The following is a 19,167-nucleotide window of genomic DNA, read 5'->3' as shown; positions in this document are numbered from 1 at the left end:
AGTCTTTGGGGACCCCAGGCCGAGAGGCTCCGGCTGCGCTGGGAGACCCCGGCGGAGGTTCTGGGGCAGCTGCTCAAGGACCCCTGCTTGATATATTGGCTGAGTCAAGCTTCTCATTCCTAACACTCAGAATGCCTTTGGATTTCTCTATTGGCTTTTTGAATTTCTCTACTGGCTTCTGCATTTCTGTTGGCTTTTGCATTTCTCTGTTGGCTTTTTGCATTTCTCTGTTGGCTTTTTGCATTTCTCTATTGGCTTTTGCAGGTTCCTACTGACCACGAGCATTTTGCTCTGCTGCTCAATACTGATATTGATTATTGATAATTCCTTGCAGCTGCTCACTGGCACAATAAAATCTCAGAGTTGGCACGGACAAGTCCAAGGCTGTGTGAGCTTTCTGCCAGGTTTTGGGAATCCTTTACGAATCCATTTCTCACATCTCTGGGCCCCCCCGGTCCCGGCACTGTTCCCGGGGGTCCCGCGGCTCCGGGGGGGTCAAAGGGGAGGGGGTGGAACCCCCGTGATGGGTGGGGGGCACAAAGGGGGGTCCGGGCCCAGTGCTCGGGGGGGTCGGTGCACGAAGGGGGGCCCAGTCCCTGTCCCGGTGCACGGGGGTGGCGCTGCCCGGGGGGTCCCGGTGCCTGGAGGTGTCCCGGGGTTCGAGTGGGGGTCCCGTCCCAATCCCGGTGCTCAGTGAGGGGGGGATCAATGCACGGGGGGGTCCTGGTGCCCAGGATACTGTTTTTATAGCTATTTTATTACTATTGTGAAAAATGTGTATTATATGATTGGCCCTTCGCAAATATTAACTTGAATACCGTATGCATTATGTTGGAAAGTTATTTTGTAGTGTGAAAAACGCCAATCAATTGTTTTTAAAATTTTAAAAGTTTAATAGTAATAAAACGGTTATAAAAATAGTAATACAATTAGAGTAATAAAAATTTGGACAATTAAGATTAGGACAATATGAGGCAATAAAAACCAAGAGTTAAATGCCCCTGAATGCTTTTAGGGCACTAAGCCGCTAAAAATCATGCCTTGTGAACAAAGAAACAACTCTTAAAAGCAACAGCCTGTTGCATATTCATACCCTTCACACATGATGCATACATTTTATTTAAAACAAAGAGCTCTGTCTGGTTAGTGTCAAATCTTGGTGGCATCTTTAGGTCTGAGCGAGGCATGAAGAAGTTAGTTTCTCCTGATAAGGAAGCCACAAATTCTTTCTTTAGAAGATTTAGGTGTCTTGTGGCTGCTATCTCAATGGAGTACCTCATTCCTTTCTTAAAAAAATATCCCACATATATAGTTTCTATTTGAACCACAAAAGCTACATTTTAACTACAAAACTACAGTTACCATACCATTAAAATGCTAATACAGCACTACTAATCAATAGAACACAATACATATTCATTTTAGTATTTGCGAAAAGCCAATCTTTTAATCTGCATTTTTCACATGTAGTACTGTATTAATCCTTTGTAAGTAGTGTGGTAAATATAGTTTTAGGTTATATCATAATGTTCAAATAGAAACTATGTGATGTAAGATATTTTTTTAGCAGCTCAAGAAAGGGATGAGATAGCCAAGAAATCCTTCTCAAAGAGATAACAGCAAGAGTCACTGCCTCCTTACTGGAAAAGACAAACATCATTCCACCTCCTCTCCCGTTCCTTACATCTTTCAATGTCCGATTTCATTTATCAGCCAACCTACACTTTGTTTGTAATGGCAAATTATCTTTTTTCCCTTCATTCTCCTGAAAATTCCCCAGTTTATTTTATCCCCTAACCTGCTGCATATGCATAAAATAAATTTGCCTGATCAATGTTGATGAGCCTGAACAGTTTTTCACTCCTGGTGTTTGCGACCCAGATTCAGTTTTTTTTACCTGTTCCAACCCCAAATTAAGTGAAACTCTCTCTTTATCTCTCTTTATCTCAGACACTTGTATTCTTCTTTAAGTTCTGTGTGGGAACCCAGGATGTCCCTCTGGCTGCCCTGGATGGCTCGAGCCCCTGGCAGGGGGCTCGGAGACCTTGGCACGGTGTCAAGAACGCCTGTGGCTTCGATTTCAGCCCATGGAAAAACTGCCAACATCGTATGAGGAATTACAAGCCACGAGGGTTTGAGTAGGGTGGTAGGTGAATTAACACAGGGTGAAAAAGTAGAATTTTAGGGTTTTAAAATACAGGGTTCAAGGGGACAAGATGGAGGGATTTGGGTGTGTCCTGACCTTCTTCTCCTTCTTCCTGCCCTCCATGTCTTGCTGCGATGGTGACATGTGGATATTCTCAGTTCAGTCAGAGAGAAAAAGAGAAGGTTTTCTAACCAGGCGAGAGCCTGGGAAGCACTTGGGGAAGAATGTAAATAATTCACTAATCTCTCTTGTTGTTCACATTGTTTATAGATATGTTCTGCCACCGTGCGTCATTCACTGCACACCAGTGGTGTGAGATGTTTTTACTCTAAGACCAATGAAGTTAGTCTGCATGATGTTCCCTATAAATAGAGCGGTGCATTTGAGATAAATCAGAGCTTCATTTCTTGCCTTCTAATTTGGAGTCCGTCTGCTCCCGTCCTCCTCAACGGCGACAGTGACACTTTTCTGTTGGTTGAAGGTAGAGACGCACTGTACAACATAAATGACAGATATTGGCATGTTATTGTAAACATAGTGCAGGTAGTTTTTAGTGTAAAATGGTAACACCACCCCAAGGGGGTGGGAGTCTGCCACAGACTGACCTGCTAGACAGACCGCAGCTCCTTGAGAAAGCACGTTATAGATTGTGGGAATCCAGGGCATCCCTCTGGCTGCCCTGGAAGGTCTGGGACCCTGGCAGGGGGTCAGAAACCCCCCCTGTACAGAGCCCCGAGAGACACTGTCTCTGATCTCTATCCATGGAAAAGAGTTTTCAATCTTACAGGATGAATTACAAGCTCTGACTGCTTGATATAAGTGGTAATTAGTGTGGCATGGGTGCAAAAGTAGAATTTTGGGATTCTAGGTAAGGGGTTCAAAGGAGGCAAGATGGAGGAAACTGGGTGTGCCTTGTCCTTTTTCTTCTTCTTCTTCATGCCCTCCACGTTTCACTGTGGTGTTGGCATTTTTTATTGGTTTAGGCTTGGGATACACTGTTCAACATGGGTGATAGATATTGGCACGTTATTGTAAATAAAACACATAGTAGTTTTTGGTACATAATGTTTGTAACATCCCACTGAGGGGCAGAGCCCCGCACGCTGTCCTGCGAGACAGACCTGCTGCAGGTCAGAGAGAAAATATTTTAGATAAGAAGAAATAAACACCCTTGAAAACCAGCACAGACGAATTACGACTCCTTCTTTGGCAGTGGGGCTGAAAGACAGAGACTTTACCATCTTGGGATCATCTAAAAATCACAGATCCCGACAACAGATAAGAGAAAATAAACGACCTTGAGAAGCCAACCCTACGCATTCCGACTTCTTCTTTGGCTGTGCAGGCTGGGAAGCAAGGACTTTTGCATTTTTGGGGTCACCTCTACTGCCAGACACCTGAGACCTGGGAATCGTCCCAGAGCCCCCAGCCCTCCTTGTGCCTCCTGCCCCCTCACCCCAAGGGACTCCGGTGCCTCTCCCAGTCCATCCCAGTGTCTCCCAGGGACCTCACAGTCCCTCCCAGGGTCCCCAGAGTCCCTCCCAATTCCTCTCAGCCCACAGCCATTCCATTCCGAGTCTATCCCAGTCCCTCTAACTCCACTCCCAAACCTCCACCCTCTCTCCCAGTGCCCTCCCAGTCCAATCCAAGTCCTTTTCAGCCCAATCCCAGACCTCCCCTCTGTCCCAGCTTTCCCCCACCCTATCCAATTTCATTCCCAGTCCCTCTCAATGCCACACCAGCCCTCTCCCACCTCTCCCACTTCCCCCCAGCTGACCCCAGTGTGTCCCCAAACTCTCCCAGGACCCATCCCACTGTGTCCATCTCGCTGGTACCCTCGAGCTCCCAGCCCGGCCCTGGCCACCTGCTCTGCTCCGTGATGGATTTCTAGCCTGCCCACATCCAGCTGAGGTGGTTCCAGGGCCAGCAGGAGCTCTTGAGGCATGTGGTGGTCACCGACGTGGTCCCCAATGGGGACTGGAGCCACCAGCTCCTGGTGCTGCTGGAAACCCCCCACTCCCAGTGCGGGGTCACCTGCAGCTGCCAGGTGGAGCACGTCAGCCTGGAGCACCCCCTGAGCCAGCACTGGGGCACGTCCCGGCCCCCACAGCGCCAGGGACAGTGGGAGAGGCACTGGGGGGGCTGGGAGGGGGATTGGGGTGTGCTGGGAGCAACTGGGAAGGAGTTTAAGATAGCCTGGTTTCAATAGGAGAGGAGCTCGGGGGTGTGGAAGGGCTGAGAAGGGGATTGAAGGATGCTGGGGAGGGTGGGATGGGGTTCCAGGGGTCCTGGTGGACACTGGGAGGGAGTTTGGGGGTGCTGGGTGTGACTGGGAGGGATTGGAGTGAGCCTGGAGGAGCTGGAAGGAGATTGGGGATGGAAAAGCAGAGGTTGGGATGAGGTTGTTTGTGCTGGGAAGGGACAGGGAGGGGTCTGGGTGAGTCCTGGTGGAGCTGGGAAGGGACTGGGAGAGGGTTTGGGGGTCCTGGGGCTGTAGGGACAACTGGAAGGGGGTGGTGGGATCCTGAGGGGAATGGGAGAGGCTTTGGTGGGTGCTGGGGAGGTTGGGAAGGGATCTTGGGAAGGTTTCAGGAGGTCCTGGGTGGGCTGGGGGTGACTGGGAGGGTGCTTGGAGGGGCTTGGGGTGTCTGTGAGAGGTTTTGGGGGTCCTGACCCCTGCAGATCCCCCAGAGATGTCGCCGGATGCCGCCCACAGCAAGATGCCAAAGGGGATGAGGGACTCCGAGTTGGGCTTCGTCTTCCTGGCGCTGGGGCTCAGCTTCTATCTGGGCAAGAACGTCAGGGGGGTCCCGGGGGTCGTGTCCCCCGTCCCCCAGAGCGTGTGTGCTCCTTCCCCGGGGCCCCCAGCCCGGTGTCACCCCCTTTTCTCTGCACACAGAGCTCCTGAGCCGCGAGCAGCCACAGCCCCTCCCTGTGGCCTCCGTCCCTGCGGTGATTTTGGGGGGGTTGTGTGTCCCCCCAGCCCCGCTGTCACTCTGCCCCCGGCACAGGGACAACAGACCCAGCCTGGGCACACGGAGGGAATTTATTACCAACCAAACACAGCAGCGCAAGCAGAAGGGAAAGAAATCCCTCCAACACCTTCCCCCCACCCAACGGGGATCACCCACAACAGGGCTTATCCACGATGGAGAGACGGGGACAGCCGAGTTTAGACCAGAAGCCAATTTCATTGAGGGTACCAGGTGTTTATACAGGGTTTTACTTGTGTGGTGCTCAGATAGGGCTCGATGTTTGCTAACAATTTCCCATTGGTTACACATTCTTCATGACATCACGGCACCTGGGAACATTATCTTATCACAAAGTCTCACAACAGGTTGCTTGGTCACTTCTTGCCCAGGGAGACTTAAACTGTGTCTGTGTCTCCCACAGTTTCTGCTCAGTCAGGCCTCAGATATCGGCCCCTTTATTAGCTCCATTGTTTTCCTCTCTGTTTTATTCCCCATTCGGGGGCACCAGGGCTCTGCCCAACGTGGGTCACTGGGGATCATCCAGCCCGGAGCCTCCCATGGGGGATGGAGCTGGAGCAGCCCACAAAGCTCTTCCCTCACTCTCTTCCCTCACTCCAAGCTCTTCCCTCACTCGGGGCACTCGCAGGGCTTCCCTTAGTGTTGCCTCCGTTGGTGTTGTGTCAAGTTTGAGCTCCTGGAGAAGCTCTTCCCAGACTGGGGACACTCATAGGGCCTCTCCCCAGTGTGGATGCGCTGGTGTCTTCTCAGTTTGGAGCTCCGCCCAAAGCTCTTCCCACATTCCAAGCAGGTGTAGGGCCGTTCCCCAGTGTGGATCACCTGGTGCTGGATCAGGTCAGAGCTGTCCCTGAAACCCTTCCCACACTCCCCACACTTGTAGGGCCATTCCCCAGTGTGACTCCCCTGGTGGCGGATCAGGTGGGAGCTGTGCCTGAAGCTCTTCCCACACTCCCCACACTCATAGGGCCTCTCCCCGGTGTGGACGCGCCGGTGCCTGATGAGGTGGCAGTTTTGCTTGAAGCCCTTCCCGCAGTCGGGGCAGCGGAAGGGCCTCTCCTCTGTGTGAATCCGCTCATGTAGCAGGAGACTGGAGGTGGTCTGAAACCTCTTCCCACACTGGGGACACTCGTAGGGCCTCTCCCCAGTGTGGATGCGCTGGTGTGTTCTCAGGGCAGAGCTCTGCCAAAAGCTCTTCCCACACTCCCCACACTCGTAGGGCCGTTCCCCAGTGTGGATCACCTGGTGCTGGGTCAGGGCCGAGCTTCTTCTGAATCTCTTCCCACACTCCCCACACTCGTAGGGCCTCTCCCCAGTGTGGATCCTCCGGTGCTGGATCAGGGTGGAGCTCTGGCTGAATCTCTTCCCACACTCCCCACACTTGTAGGGCCGTTCCCCAGTGTGGATCCTCTGGTGCTCGATCAGGGTGGATCTCCAGCTGAAACCCTGCCCACATTCCAAGCACTTGTGAGGTTTCTCCCTGCCATGAGCCTTCTCCAACAGCTCTGAGCTCCGGCTGGATCTCCGGCCGCCTTCCTGGCTCAGGGGGGCTCTTTCCTCCCCACAGCTCCCTGGGCCGGGGTTGCAGCCCCTCCTCCTGCAGGATCTCCGGGGCTTTTCCTCCTCCTCCATCCAGCCACAACCTGGAATGAAAAATCCTGGTTCAGGGAAAAAACAAGAGGAGAGCAACTTGGACTGGAGGTTCCTCCCTGCCCAAGTTCATCTCAAGAAGTCATTGGTAAGTTTTTGTACGTAAGAACCTCCAAAACACCAAGATTCAGCCCACAAATCCTGCAAACTTCCAAGACACAGATCAAAAACACCCCAAACCTCACAAGTCAGCAAAAACCTCCTGCAAAAGATAAAGATTCAGCTGCCACATAAAACCAAAGCACCAACATTTAGCCCAAACAAGCTCAGAAACACCAAGATTCACCCCGTGAAAATCCTGGATCCCCCTCCACAGTCACCTGCTGCATGTGGGGGAGCAGCGCTCCTGGGGCTGGGGGGAGGCTGCAGATACAGGGAGGGGTGGAACCTTGTGCTGCTTCCTGTTTCTGCTCCTCCTCCTGGGACTCTGCTCTTCCTCACACTCCTCTTCCTCCTGCTATTCCTCCTTCTCCTGCACAATCCCACCTTCTCCTGCCACGTCCATCGTTTGACCATTTTGTTCCTCAACCCTGCTTCTCCTTCCCTTCTCCTCCTGCCCCCAGGCCCAGCACCCACTGCCGGCTCCCTCTTCCCCCCAGACCCACAGCATCCCAGCGCAGGGATGCCCGCTTCCGCCCGCACTCGGTCCCCACTGTAGCCGCCCCCGCCAGGACAGTGCGGGGGGGCCCAGCCTTGGCGCTGCCCCACTCCCACCTCCCCAAATTCCCCTCGCGGGGGCGATGGGGCCGAGGGGGGGGCGCAGGTGGGCTCCAGGTGGGGAACGCTGGGAGCTGCGAGTCTGCCTGGCAACTGGTGAGTCATCAGCGCCGTGCGCTCTGATTGGCTGAGCTCTGCCTGAGGGCTGGGGCTGCAGCAAAGAGGGGACACCCTGCTCCAGGGGGGAATGTCCCGAAAACGGGGGACCCCCATGAAAGGAACAGGAGGAAAGTGTCTTTACAAACAGATGCTGTGAATCTGCTCCGAGATACGGTCAGGCACCTGTGCATAAGGAAGTGACAGGAGAAGCCATCGGTTTCAGGACATGTTATCAATTAATGACACAGACTGCTGCTCAGCCAAGGTCCTGCTCAATTCATGAACTTCCAGAAGAACAACAAAGACTTGACAGAGCCATGAATATCGTCTGCTATACAATAGTGGGGTGCATATGAAGGGGGTATGTAGTAGGAGGATTGGAAAGTCTGCACCTCTCAAGTACTTCAGCCAGTGGGGAAAGGGAGAGGGAGATGTGGCCAGGAGAATTGGGATGAAAAGGAGGCTGTGTCCTCCAACAACTGCAGAGATCCCATGGGGAATGTCCCATGGCCTCTCCCATTTCTAGGAATTAAATTACTTTTACAGGACTCCTCTGTCTGCTTTGCGGACAGAAACCTCTGCTGATGTCAATTTTCCCACACACCCTGGGGCTCATCCGGAATTCCTTCCACCGTCCTGGGCTGCGAGCAGGGAGTGCAGCTGAAGGTGCCTCACCTACTTTGGGTGATCGGCTCCCTTGGCTGGCGGCGGCACCGGGGATCGATTGGGGACCCGGGAGTGACCAGGAGACAGACGAGGGACACATCAGGGGGGTCTGTGAAGAGTCAGTAGGGAGAGAGCACTGAAAATCTCAGCAGTGAGTGCACTGGGATCTTCGGGGAGTGAACATGGCAGGGCACCCAGGGAGGGGAGAAAAGGGAAAGCCAGGGAGGGGTCCTGGCCAAAGGGATGATGATCCCAAAATGTCTCTGAAGGGTCACTTGGGAGAATGTTGAGGTAGTTTGCACATTCCCCCAGAGGTAATTAAGGACATGGACACCCAGGGGAGCAATAAGGGAAGTGAAGAAGGGATTTGGACAACAGGGGATGGATGGTGTTGGTGTGCTGGGAAGGGATCGGGTGAAGGGCAGTGGGCAGCAATGTGGTGAAGGCAAGAAGCAGCAGGAGGAATCTATGTGGTAAGAAAAAGGATGATGGAAAAGAGGAAGAAGAGAAAAATACAGAGGACTGAGATATTTTTCAGCACTGTTTTATGCTCAGAATTTGCCAGCTGATCCAGATCCTTTCCATCCCGGGTTTCCAGGAGAGGAAAAGAAGGAGGTCAGGATGTCAGGGGGTTTCTCTGTGGTGGGCAGCGGCAGCACCGGGCGCAGAGGTGCGGGACCGGGAGCACGGGCTGGGGGCCTGTGGGGAGCTGCGGGGCCGGGCCGGGGCTGTGGGGCAGCCGGGGCTCAGCGCCGGGCGCTGCCTGACCCCACCAGCCCCGGGCAGGGCCGGCAGCGGCCCCCGGCCCCCAGGAGCCTGCGGGACGCCCCGGCCGCTGCCCAGCCCCGTGGAGCTGCCAGCCCTGCCCGCCGGGGGGGCCGCCTTTGGACACTGCAGCAGGACAGGGACCGGCTCTGGGATACGGGCTGGGGAGGGGACCCTGAGCACAAGGAGGAAAACAAAGACACATCTGGGAAATGCAGATTGTACATGGAAGGATCAGGGTTTTCTATTAAGCATTTGCTTTGGCTCGCTGGAGAAAGGAAAGATTTTGCAGAAAGCTCAGCAGCTCTCAGAGGATGAGCACCCACAGGCAGTGAGCGCGGCTGCAGGAGTGGCAGAAGAAGGCCCTGGAGCACTTGGGCACAAAGGCACAGCAGCTGAATGCAAGAAGGGATGAGCAAAAGGCCAAGCTGAAGGCAAAGGCCATGGCACAGCTCCTACAGCCCCTCAGGGATCAACCCCAGGGCCCAAGGGGGCCCCAGCACCCAGGGGACGGGGTCGGCCACAAGCACCTGGCAGAGGCATTGCCCTCCTGGGCAGGGGAGAGCCCACCCAAACAGCCCCTGGGAAGGAGTCAGGGATGTAAACCAAGATGCCATGGGTACGGCTTTTGCCGTTGGCTTTGGCAAGAAGAAGAGCCAGACCCAGGGCAGATATTCAATTCTCTCCCTTGCAATTGATCTTGGGAATTCCTTACCCTGGTAATTCTCCACCCAGTGCAGGGTGGGGATAAGGGATGTACATTTAAAGCAGTCTGTGGCCAGAGTCCTGTCTCTTGTGAAATCTCTCCCACAGGAAGCTGGGCTGGCACAGAGCCTGCCTTGGCACTTTGCTGTTCCCAACATCCAAGCAGGACATCGGGCCCTGCCTAAGGAGGCCAAAGCAGCACCACTGGTGGCCAAGTGGCGTGGCCCATGCCGAGTGTCCCTGAGGCCAGAAACAGCCCCCAGCACAGCTGAGCACGGGGGACCCCTCAGCCTGGGCTCCAGGGCTCTGAAGCCCCGGAGATTTGCACTTCCCGCCAGCAGCAGGAGCATGGGAGGCCCCCACGGAGCCTGCACTGAAGGCAGCGCAGCAGCAGCCAGGGCTCCACAGCGGGGCAAGCCCCTGGGCCTGCCCACACATCCTCTGCTCAAATCCTCTGCCTGGGCACCCTCCTTGGGCATCTCCAGCCACCGGGGCCAATCCTTGCTGCCACTGCTGCAGCTTCAGTGCTTTCTGGGCCTGCACTGCCACAGCTGCTGGCGAAGACAACGGCACAATTCCACCCTGGGTCTCAGCCACACTCACACACTGCGCTGCCTGGGATTGCACTGATGGAAAATACACCAGGTCATAGACTTTAACATTTTTAACATTTTATTTCTCTACTCAGCCTTGGTTTGCCTTGGCCTCAGGGAAGGAAATGGTAAAGGTTTTTTTAAGGGATGTTCCACCACTCAGTGGAGATGAGTTTAACATCTCAACACACTGGGAATGGCCCAAAAGATACCCACAAAGATAACGCCCAGCAGCAAACAGCAACCAACACCTACTCCAGACACTGCCCCCGGCAGAGCTGGAGACACCTGCTCTGGAAAGGGCTGAGAAGGAAATCCAGCAGTTCCGACCTGATGAACAGCAGAAGCCAAGAAATCCGGGTCCAATAGGAACCCAAATACTAAAAACTGCACAACTTGAAACTACAGAACATTAAACCAATGGATTTAGATTGGTTCAGACTGTATCAAGTTTGGGGAAAATCCAGTTAAACCCACGTGTCATGGAACGATTTTCTCTGCACACCTGGGCTATGTGGGGATGGAATGATTTCTGCTGCACATCCTGGCCAGAATCAAGGAATGCCTTGACTCGAACACTAAACATATTGGTGGAGTTTTCTTTTCTCCTGCAGTTTCAGTGCAAAGTTTATAGCAGTAGAGTATTTTTTGTAATAATCCTACTTCTATATTGCCGGTTAGGTTTGGGTCAGGGATGAGAGAATGAGTTTTTACTCCGAGGAGAAGAGGAAAAAACTTAATAGCCTTGGAAATTTTTGTGTATGTTTGTGCGAGAGATACCAAAATTTTGGTCTGGGTTTTTCGATGTTAACCTTTAGGCTGTAATTTGGAAAACAAGAAGAGATTTAAAGTTGGCCCTTTCACTGATAAACAGGAAATAGACGATTTGAAAGAAAAAATAAAAAAAGCAGCAGGTATTGGGGGGGGGGCATGTGGGGCTGCTGAAGGCAGCTCTGGAAGAGAAGCTGCATTCCAGGCAGCCAGCAGAGGAGCTTTAGAAATGCAAATTAACACTGCTGGGGCAAAGTGGGGACAATGGACCTGGCTCTTCTTGCCTGGGGCAGGAATTGGGCTGATTCCCTCTGCCCCTCACCCCAAGCTCTGCCTGCCTGCACAGATGGAATCTGCACAGCTGAAGGCAGAGCCCATGGTGAGGATCTCTGACTCTGCAACAGAAATGGGTGAAGCTACAAAGGGAAACAGCAAATGCAGAATGCTGTGAAAACCTCACTAAAATAAGGGGGGATCATCCCTGTGCCCACTCCAACATGTGCTGGCACTCTCTATGCTATACAGGGAGTATCAGAGCACTGGGGTTTTTGCTATAACAAGTTCTGGGAAATCAGTTGGAATTCAAGTATTTGATGGTGTAATTAGACAAAAGCAGTCAATTGATGCAGCCCCGGCTGGAGGGAGCAACCAAAAATGAGGAAAAGATGAACGGCCACCAGAATGTTATAAACGCCAATCACTCGTTTTAAAAATTTATAAAAGTTTACTAAAAATAAAATGGGAAAAAATAATACAAGTATAGTAATAAAGATTAAACAATTAGAGTTAGGACAATTAAAGAGACAATAACAGCAAAAAGTTACAGCCCGGGCTGGGTACCTCTCTCTGGACAAAAGTGAGCCAGGAGAAGGACCCCGATAAAAAAGAATTCCCTCCTTAAGAGGGGTAACCTGTTGCATACACAAATCACTTCATGAATATGCATATATTTATTTAAAACAAGAAGTTCGTCCGGTACTTGTTGAGGAATTCCTGTTAATCCCAGGCGCCTTGAAGTCTAAGTTGAGTTTGGAGAAGTTCGGTTTTTTGTTGATAAGGAAAGCCATAAATTCCTCTCCTCTGGAAGATTTGGGGGTTTTTGTAATTGTTATCTCTGTGTGAAGAATTTCTTGATTATCTTCTCCTTCTCTTGAGCAAAAAGAATACCACACACACATATTTTCTATTTTAACTACTAAAGCTTAATTTCAATTACAAAACTACATTTACTATATTATTAAAATGTTACTACAGCATAACTTTCCAACCTAGCATAATACATATAGTAAATATCTGCGTAGAGCCATACATTCTGCATTTTTCACAATCCTTCCTCTTTCTTTTTATAATTATTTTGGCTCGAGCAATATTTACTGCTTTCTAGTCTTCACTTTTCGTTCATTTTCTTCATAAATCAATCTAGCCTCTTGAAAGGGGTCTTCTATATTATTTTGTTTCTTTAATACCATAATCTTTTGCACCGTTTTTGTTGTATCCAATTTTTGATCCATGGTCACTAATTGCATGCGTTGAACTACACTGGTGATGAGTCGAATGAAACAGGGGATCAAACAAGGAAGGAATATTAGACCAGCTGTAGCGCATAACAGGAAGAAGCCTAGCTTTTTCCACCATTCTATTTCCAACACGTTATCCCACCAGCTAGTATTCAGCATTGGTATACAAATTGTCAAGTGAGATTGGTACAGGTTTAGGTGGTGGTGCTGGCTTAGCTTTTTTGTTTATCAATTGCTCTTTTACCAGATCCTGTGCTTTATTCCCAATAGCGTATGTGAAACAAATCTATTTTTCCCTTTTTGGGCATTCACTTCTCGCCCCGTTACCACTTATTCCTAAATTCTCAGTAATCTAGTACTTTTGTCCACTGTGCATGCAGTTTCTTAATCTGGATGGGTTATAACAGTGACTGTTGACATGAGTGTGCGAGATAAAAAAGGAGCCTCGGTGTCTTTCCATATACAGCTTCTGGTAACACCTGTAGCATGGCTTTGTCAATATCCCAAAAGGGAAAAGACAGAAAATGAGTGACAGAAAAAGGAGAGGTCCAGTATGGCTTATACTCCCACCTCCCATGCCTATGGGGTTGCAACCCACAGCAGGTGTATGTGATCTTCTTGGTGGCGATTATAGAGGCCAATCTGGTCTTGCCCTCTCTTCTTTTGTCACTTTCTCTTAGCTAATTTTCAGGCAAATCGTTTTTGACACTCCTTAACGGTGGTCTCCCACTGTTCCTCAGCTATTTCCCATTCAACAGGCACTAATAATTCCCATCCACAAAATAAAGTTATTATTTCAGTTGTTTCGAGCTCTGCTTGGATAGGGGATCTAGTTGACACTCGACACTTCTTGCAATGGGGGCGTCGCTTGTGTGAACTACAATACCAATTATTCCCACAATTCAAACATTTACATTTAACTCAACTAACATGCCCAGTATTTGGGTGAATCAAACAGGGTATATTACGTGGCACTGATTGAGGTTGTAATCCGCCCTCCTCTTTGTATAAATCACAGGCTAAGGCCAAAATACAGGAGTTTTTTTTTGTCCGAAACAGTCCTGATCCTCCTGTCTGTGGTGGCAGTATTCCTTCCCAAGGAGGGTACCGGAGGCACCTCAAAGTTTGTCCAGGCAGTATTTGAAACTACTGATGTAACTCGGTCTTACTTCCCAGTTAGGTGTGATCTTGTGTATATTTCTTGGATCATTCAGGTCTTCCCAGTTCATTACCACCCATTCCCCGTTTAAGAGTCAATTTTGTATCACCCGGTTCAGAGGTTATCGTCTACTCTTTAGGTTCTTCCACAGGTCCTTTGATTCTGCTGGCGTGGATCCACCCTCGTTCCCTGGTCCGGATCGCAGCCTCGGTCGTCAGCAATACCTGAAAAGGACCTTCCCATTGTGGAGTTAAAGATTGTTCTTTCCATGTTTTTACCAACACCCATTCCCCTGGATGAATATTATGGATTTTAAAGTCTAAAGGTGTGGTTTGGGGGATTATTCCTTTTAACCTTAAATTTTCAAGAGTTTTGGCAATAGTGTTCACATATTTTTTAACATTTTCTTCCCCTACCTCATGGGTAGCATTTTCATGTAGAGTAGTCAAAAAAGGTAATCCAAACATCATTTCATAAGGTGACACTCCCAGGTCTGACCTGGGTTGTGTTCGAATCCTCAGTAAGGCTAAAGGTAGGCATTGTACCCATGACATTCGGGTTTCAACTATTAATTTAGTTAAAGTTCTTTTTAAAGTTTGGTTCATTCTCTCTACTCGGCCAGAACTCTGTGGATGCCATGGGGTGTGTAATTCCCATTTTATCCCCAAGGTCTGAATTAATTGTTGTAACACTTTTGACGTAAAATGTGTTCCTCTGTCTGAGTCTATCCTATTAACCATTCCATATCTTGGAATAATCTGTTCCAAAAGGGTTTTACTTACCACGTTGGCTGTGGCCGTGGCAGTGGGAATCGCTTCCACCCAATGAGTTAGATGGTCTGTTATTACTAATAGATACTTCCATCTTTGAACTTGAGGGAGTTTAGTAAAATCTACTTGAATACTTTGAAATGGCCTAAGAGCTAATTCCCGACCTCCCAATGTGGTTTTTCTCATTACCTTTTTATTTATCTTTTGGCAAGTTATACATTTTTCAGTAACCTTCTTTGCTATCCCAAAAATCCCAATATACCCATAGTTCCTTAGAAAGTGATCACACAGAGCCTGAGTACCCCAGTGAGTTTTTTGATGCATGTCTTCTAATATCCTTCTAGTAAGTATTTTATTAAGTAATTGTCTTCCATCAGGAAGTTTCCACTTCCCTGATTCATCTTGTAAACCTCCTATTTTCTTAAATTCTTTTTCCTCTGCTTCACTAAATTTTGGAATTTCCAATTTCTCCTCATTTGGAGTTAATATTAGCATAACTCTTTCAGTTCAATTTTCTGCCGCATCCTTAGCTTCCTGGTCTGCCAAATTATTTCCTCTTACTTCTGGAGTCACTCCCTTTTGGTGACTTTTAATATGTACTACAGCTATTTCTTCTGGTAATCTTAATGCTTCTAAAACCTCTAAAATGAGCCCCTCATGTACTAATCCTTTTCCCCTTGAATTAAGCAATCCTCTTTCTTCCCAAATTTTTCCAAAGGTATGTACTACTCCAAAGGCATACCTTAAATCAGTATATATAGTTCCCTTTTTGTGTGCTAAATATTCTAGTGCTCTTTTTAGAGCATATAATTCACAGGTTTGAGCTGACCAGTTTGAAGGTAATTTCCCCTTTTCAATGGTTTGCATGTTTTTCCCATCCACTACTGCATACCCTGACATTCTTTTTCCTTGTAGACACCTGGAGGAACCATCCACAAAAATTATCTCCCCTTCTGAAAGGGCTTGTTCTTCAAGATCTTCTCGAACCTTTGTTTGGTATTGAATAATTTCTAGACAATCATGTATTAGATTATCTGTTGGTTCCCCATATAAAAACTGAGCTGGATTTAAACTTCTGTTTACTTCTAGTGTTAAGTCATCACTGTCTATCAAGATTGCTTCATATTTTAACATCCTAGAGTCTGTCAACCATTTTTCAGCCTTTTGATTTAACACATTTCGTACTGCATGAGGTGTGCACACAATTAGTTTGCCCCCAAAAGTCAGTTTACGACTTTCTTCCACCAGGATTGCAGTAGCTGCTATAGCCTGAATACATACTGGCCAGCCATGACTCACTGGATCTAACATCTTTGATAAATAAGCCACTGGTCTCTTTACCCCCCCCCACTCCTGAACCAGAACTCCATGAGCCACCCCCTTTTCTGCATTCACATACAGATGAAAGGGTTTTTCTAGTGAAGGTAAGCTTAAAGCAGGTATTGAGGCCAGTTTTAACTTCAGTTCTCCTAATTTATCATCATCTTCCTTGGTCCATTTTATATCATCTCCCTCTGTTAATTTTTCATACAAAAACTTTACTGCCTGTGTGTATCCCTCAATCCATAATCTACAATATCCCAATAACCCAAGTAGTTTTCTGATCTCCCTCTTGGAAGAGGGAGGGGGAAGGGATAAAATTCCGGCAATTCTTTCTGGGTTAAGCTTCCGACTACCTTTACTTATTAAGTGTCCAAGATATTTTACCTCTGGTTCCACAAATTGCAGCTTCCCTTTTGACACCCTTAATCCTTTTTCCCCAAGAAAATTCAAAAGTTTTATAGTAGCCTCCCTGACTTCAGCTTCAACTTCCCCCGATAGTAAAAGATCATCCACATATTGGAGAATTTGTATCCCAGGGGGAGTGGGGAAAGCTTGTAATATTGTTTCTAAGGCTTGTCCAAATAAGTTTGGGGACTCTGTAAAGCCTTGTGGTAATTTTGTCCATCTTAATTGCTGCTTTCTCCCAGTTTGTGGATCCTCCCATTCAAAGGCAAAGATATCTCGGCTCTCTTTGGCTAATGGGCAAGCCCAAAAAGCATCTTTAAGATCCACCACACTAAACCACTGATGCTGGGGAGGGACCTTACTTAGGAGAGTATAGGGATTTGGTACCACTGGGTAGCGAGTCCGAGTTCTCTTGTTTACCTCCCTTAAATCTTGTACTAGTCTGTAACTCCCATCAGACTTCTTTACTGGGAGAATAGGGGTATTGTGAGGAGACATACAAGGTTCTAATGTCCCATCCTCTATTAGCCTTTCTATTACTGGCTTCAAACCTTCTCGTCCTTCTAATGAGATAGGATACTGACGCACACGTATGGGACAATCTTCTCTCTCAATTGTAACTTTTATAGGATCGATATTTAATCCTCCCCTATTTCCTTCACCAGCCCAAACTTCCTTTTTAATCTTCTTTTCATCCTCCTGGTCTAATTTTAGCACTTTAGCTGTCATCCTCCCATCTTCTGGTATAACTCCTATCCCTAATTTCACTTGAAAGTTTCGTCCCAATAAATTACTACCTGCTCCTGGGACTAACAAGACATCCCCCATCCAAAATCTAGTTTCTCCCTCCATTACCACATTTTTGATGACAGGAACAGTGAAACTCTCTCCTTTTGCTCCTGTTACTTTTACAGTATCTTTACTTACACTATAACCTTTTGGAATATTTAACAAACAGGTTCTTTCTGCTCCTGTATCTACTACAAATTCCAGTTCTTCTTCTTGGGGACCTACTTTTAAAGTTATCACAGGCTCCAGATGGTATCTGTCCCCTAGAAAATAGAGCCTTTGACCCCCCTATTCTTCTTCTGTGCTCATCTCTTTGAAGATTTTCAGATCTTTTGCCCGCTTAGGACAGTCCTTCCTATAATGTCCTTCGCCCTGACAGTAAAAACAGACATTCCTAAAATGCTCCTGAGGTTTGGTTTGTATTGGGGTTTTATTCTTTTCTGTTCCTCTGTCTCTACGACCGTTAGGAGTAGAGTCTGTGTGGTTTTGATTTTTCTTGTACTTGTTTTCTCTCATGGTGACTGCCATAATTTTTGCCTTCAGTTTAGCTTTTTCTTCATCTCTCCGGACATAAACTTTCTGAGCTTCCTTTAATAAGTCATTTAATGGTTTATCATGCCAATCCTCAATTTTTTCTAATTTCTTTCTAATATCTGGCCAAGCATTCGTTATAAAGTTAATTCTTAACAAAGCTTTCCCCACATCAGTTTCAGGATCTATTCCTGAATATTGTTTTATATTTTTCCTAAGTCTGTCTAACCATTCAGTTGGGGTCTCTTCTTTCCCCTGCTGTGTCTCAAAAGCCTTTTTAGCGTTTTGCCCTCGAGGTGCCGCCCCTTTTATTCCCTTGATTATTGTATTGCGATAGTCATTCATAAGTTTTCTCCCCTCCTCACTATTTTGACTCCACCCCGGAGGTTCAGTTGGCATTATGTCTTCTCCAGAGGGCCCCTGTGGATGTTCTTTATTCCAGGCTTTAATGCCTGCAACTCTTATAATTTCCTTTTCTTCCTGAGAAAATAATATCTTCATTATAGACTGCATTTCTTCCCAGGTATAAACGTTTGGACCTAAAAATTGGTCAAGTTGTTCAGCTGTGCCGATGGGATCCTCTAAAATCCCTTTGATTTCCTTTTTAAAATTTCTGACTTCGGAAGAAGTCAGGGGAGCATTCACAAATCCAATCCCACCCCCTCCCATCGGGACCTCTCTTAGTGGAAATAGACCAATTTCTTTATTCCAATGTTTTTCTGCAGCTTTATTTTCGTGTGGTGAGGAAAAATCCGGAGAAAGCTGCTTCCTAACTGCACCTCTAGTATTTTTATAAGGAGCATCTTCCAGGGACAGGGAGTTCCTTGGAGCCGTAGCTGCGGTTTCCAAGGGAACGGGACTCGGGACCGGAAGAGCGGTGTGAGGAGGACAGACCATAGAGGCCAGGTCCTCCAGAGGCGGAGCACGGGCGGGGTTTGCTGCCGGAGCTGCTGAAGGGGGCAGCATGTTCGGGGGATAGCGGATGGGAGTGCGGTCAGCCTCCACGTGGCTCATGGCGGCTGAGTCGGCCGCTCCCGGCAGAGGCAGGGCAGCGGCGGCAGCGCTCAGTGTAGCCGGAACGGGCAAAGCCGCGGGGCATGGGGCCGAGAAAACCGCTGCGGGAGAAGCGGCCAGAGACGGGACAGCCGGGACTAACGGGAGCCCGCCGGACGCGGCCAGCGGACCGGCCGCGGACAAACCGGGCAGGATGGGGAGGGGGCCGGTCGGGCAGCCGCGAGCAGCGAGGCGGGGGCCGGTACCGAAGCGGCAGGCGGCGAAACAGGGACCGGGAGGGCCGCCGCAGGCAGCGGGACGGGAGCCTGCAGAGCCGTCGCCGCGGGCACGGGAACCGGGGCAGGAACACGCGGCGAGCCAGAGCCCGGGGTGGGCGCAGGCACCGGCACCGGCACCGGGACCGGCGGAGCTGAGGGGAGCGGCTCGCTGGGACCCGAAACCGGTGCTGGGGCCGCAGGCGGTGCAGGCGCGAATGGGAAGGGAGGAGGTAACATTTCTAAAGGATCCCATTCTTTTTCTTTTCCCTTTTTTTTCCTTTCTTGTTTTGTTTCGGGGAT

At 49.1% G+C, this 19,167-nt stretch overlaps 1 protein-coding gene across 1 annotated transcript in view; it reads right to left on the bottom strand.

Annotated features, from left to right (window-relative positions):
- Window positions 1-18,610, bottom strand: part of LOC137466582 (zinc finger protein 420-like) — an 80,498-nt gene extending 61,888 nt beyond the window's left edge. The window contains exons 1-2 of the mRNA XM_068178281.1: window positions 18,491-18,610; window positions 5,786-6,672 (exon numbers count right to left, since the gene is read on the bottom strand). Of these exons, the coding sequence (XP_068034382.1) occupies window positions 5,786-6,672; window positions 18,491-18,610 (1,007 nt within the window). The remainder of the gene's footprint in view (window positions 1-5,785; window positions 6,673-18,490) is intronic.
- Window positions 18,611-19,167: the final 557 nt, after the last annotated feature.

The sequence above is a fragment of the Anomalospiza imberbis genome, unplaced genomic scaffold (genome assembly GCF_031753505.1).
Source record: "Anomalospiza imberbis isolate Cuckoo-Finch-1a 21T00152 unplaced genomic scaffold, ASM3175350v1 scaffold_308, whole genome shotgun sequence".
Lineage (NCBI taxonomy): Eukaryota > Metazoa > Chordata > Aves > Passeriformes > Viduidae > Anomalospiza > Anomalospiza imberbis.
Note: the sequence above shows the minus strand (reverse complement) of the source record. Positions and strands in the feature narration are given on the sequence as shown.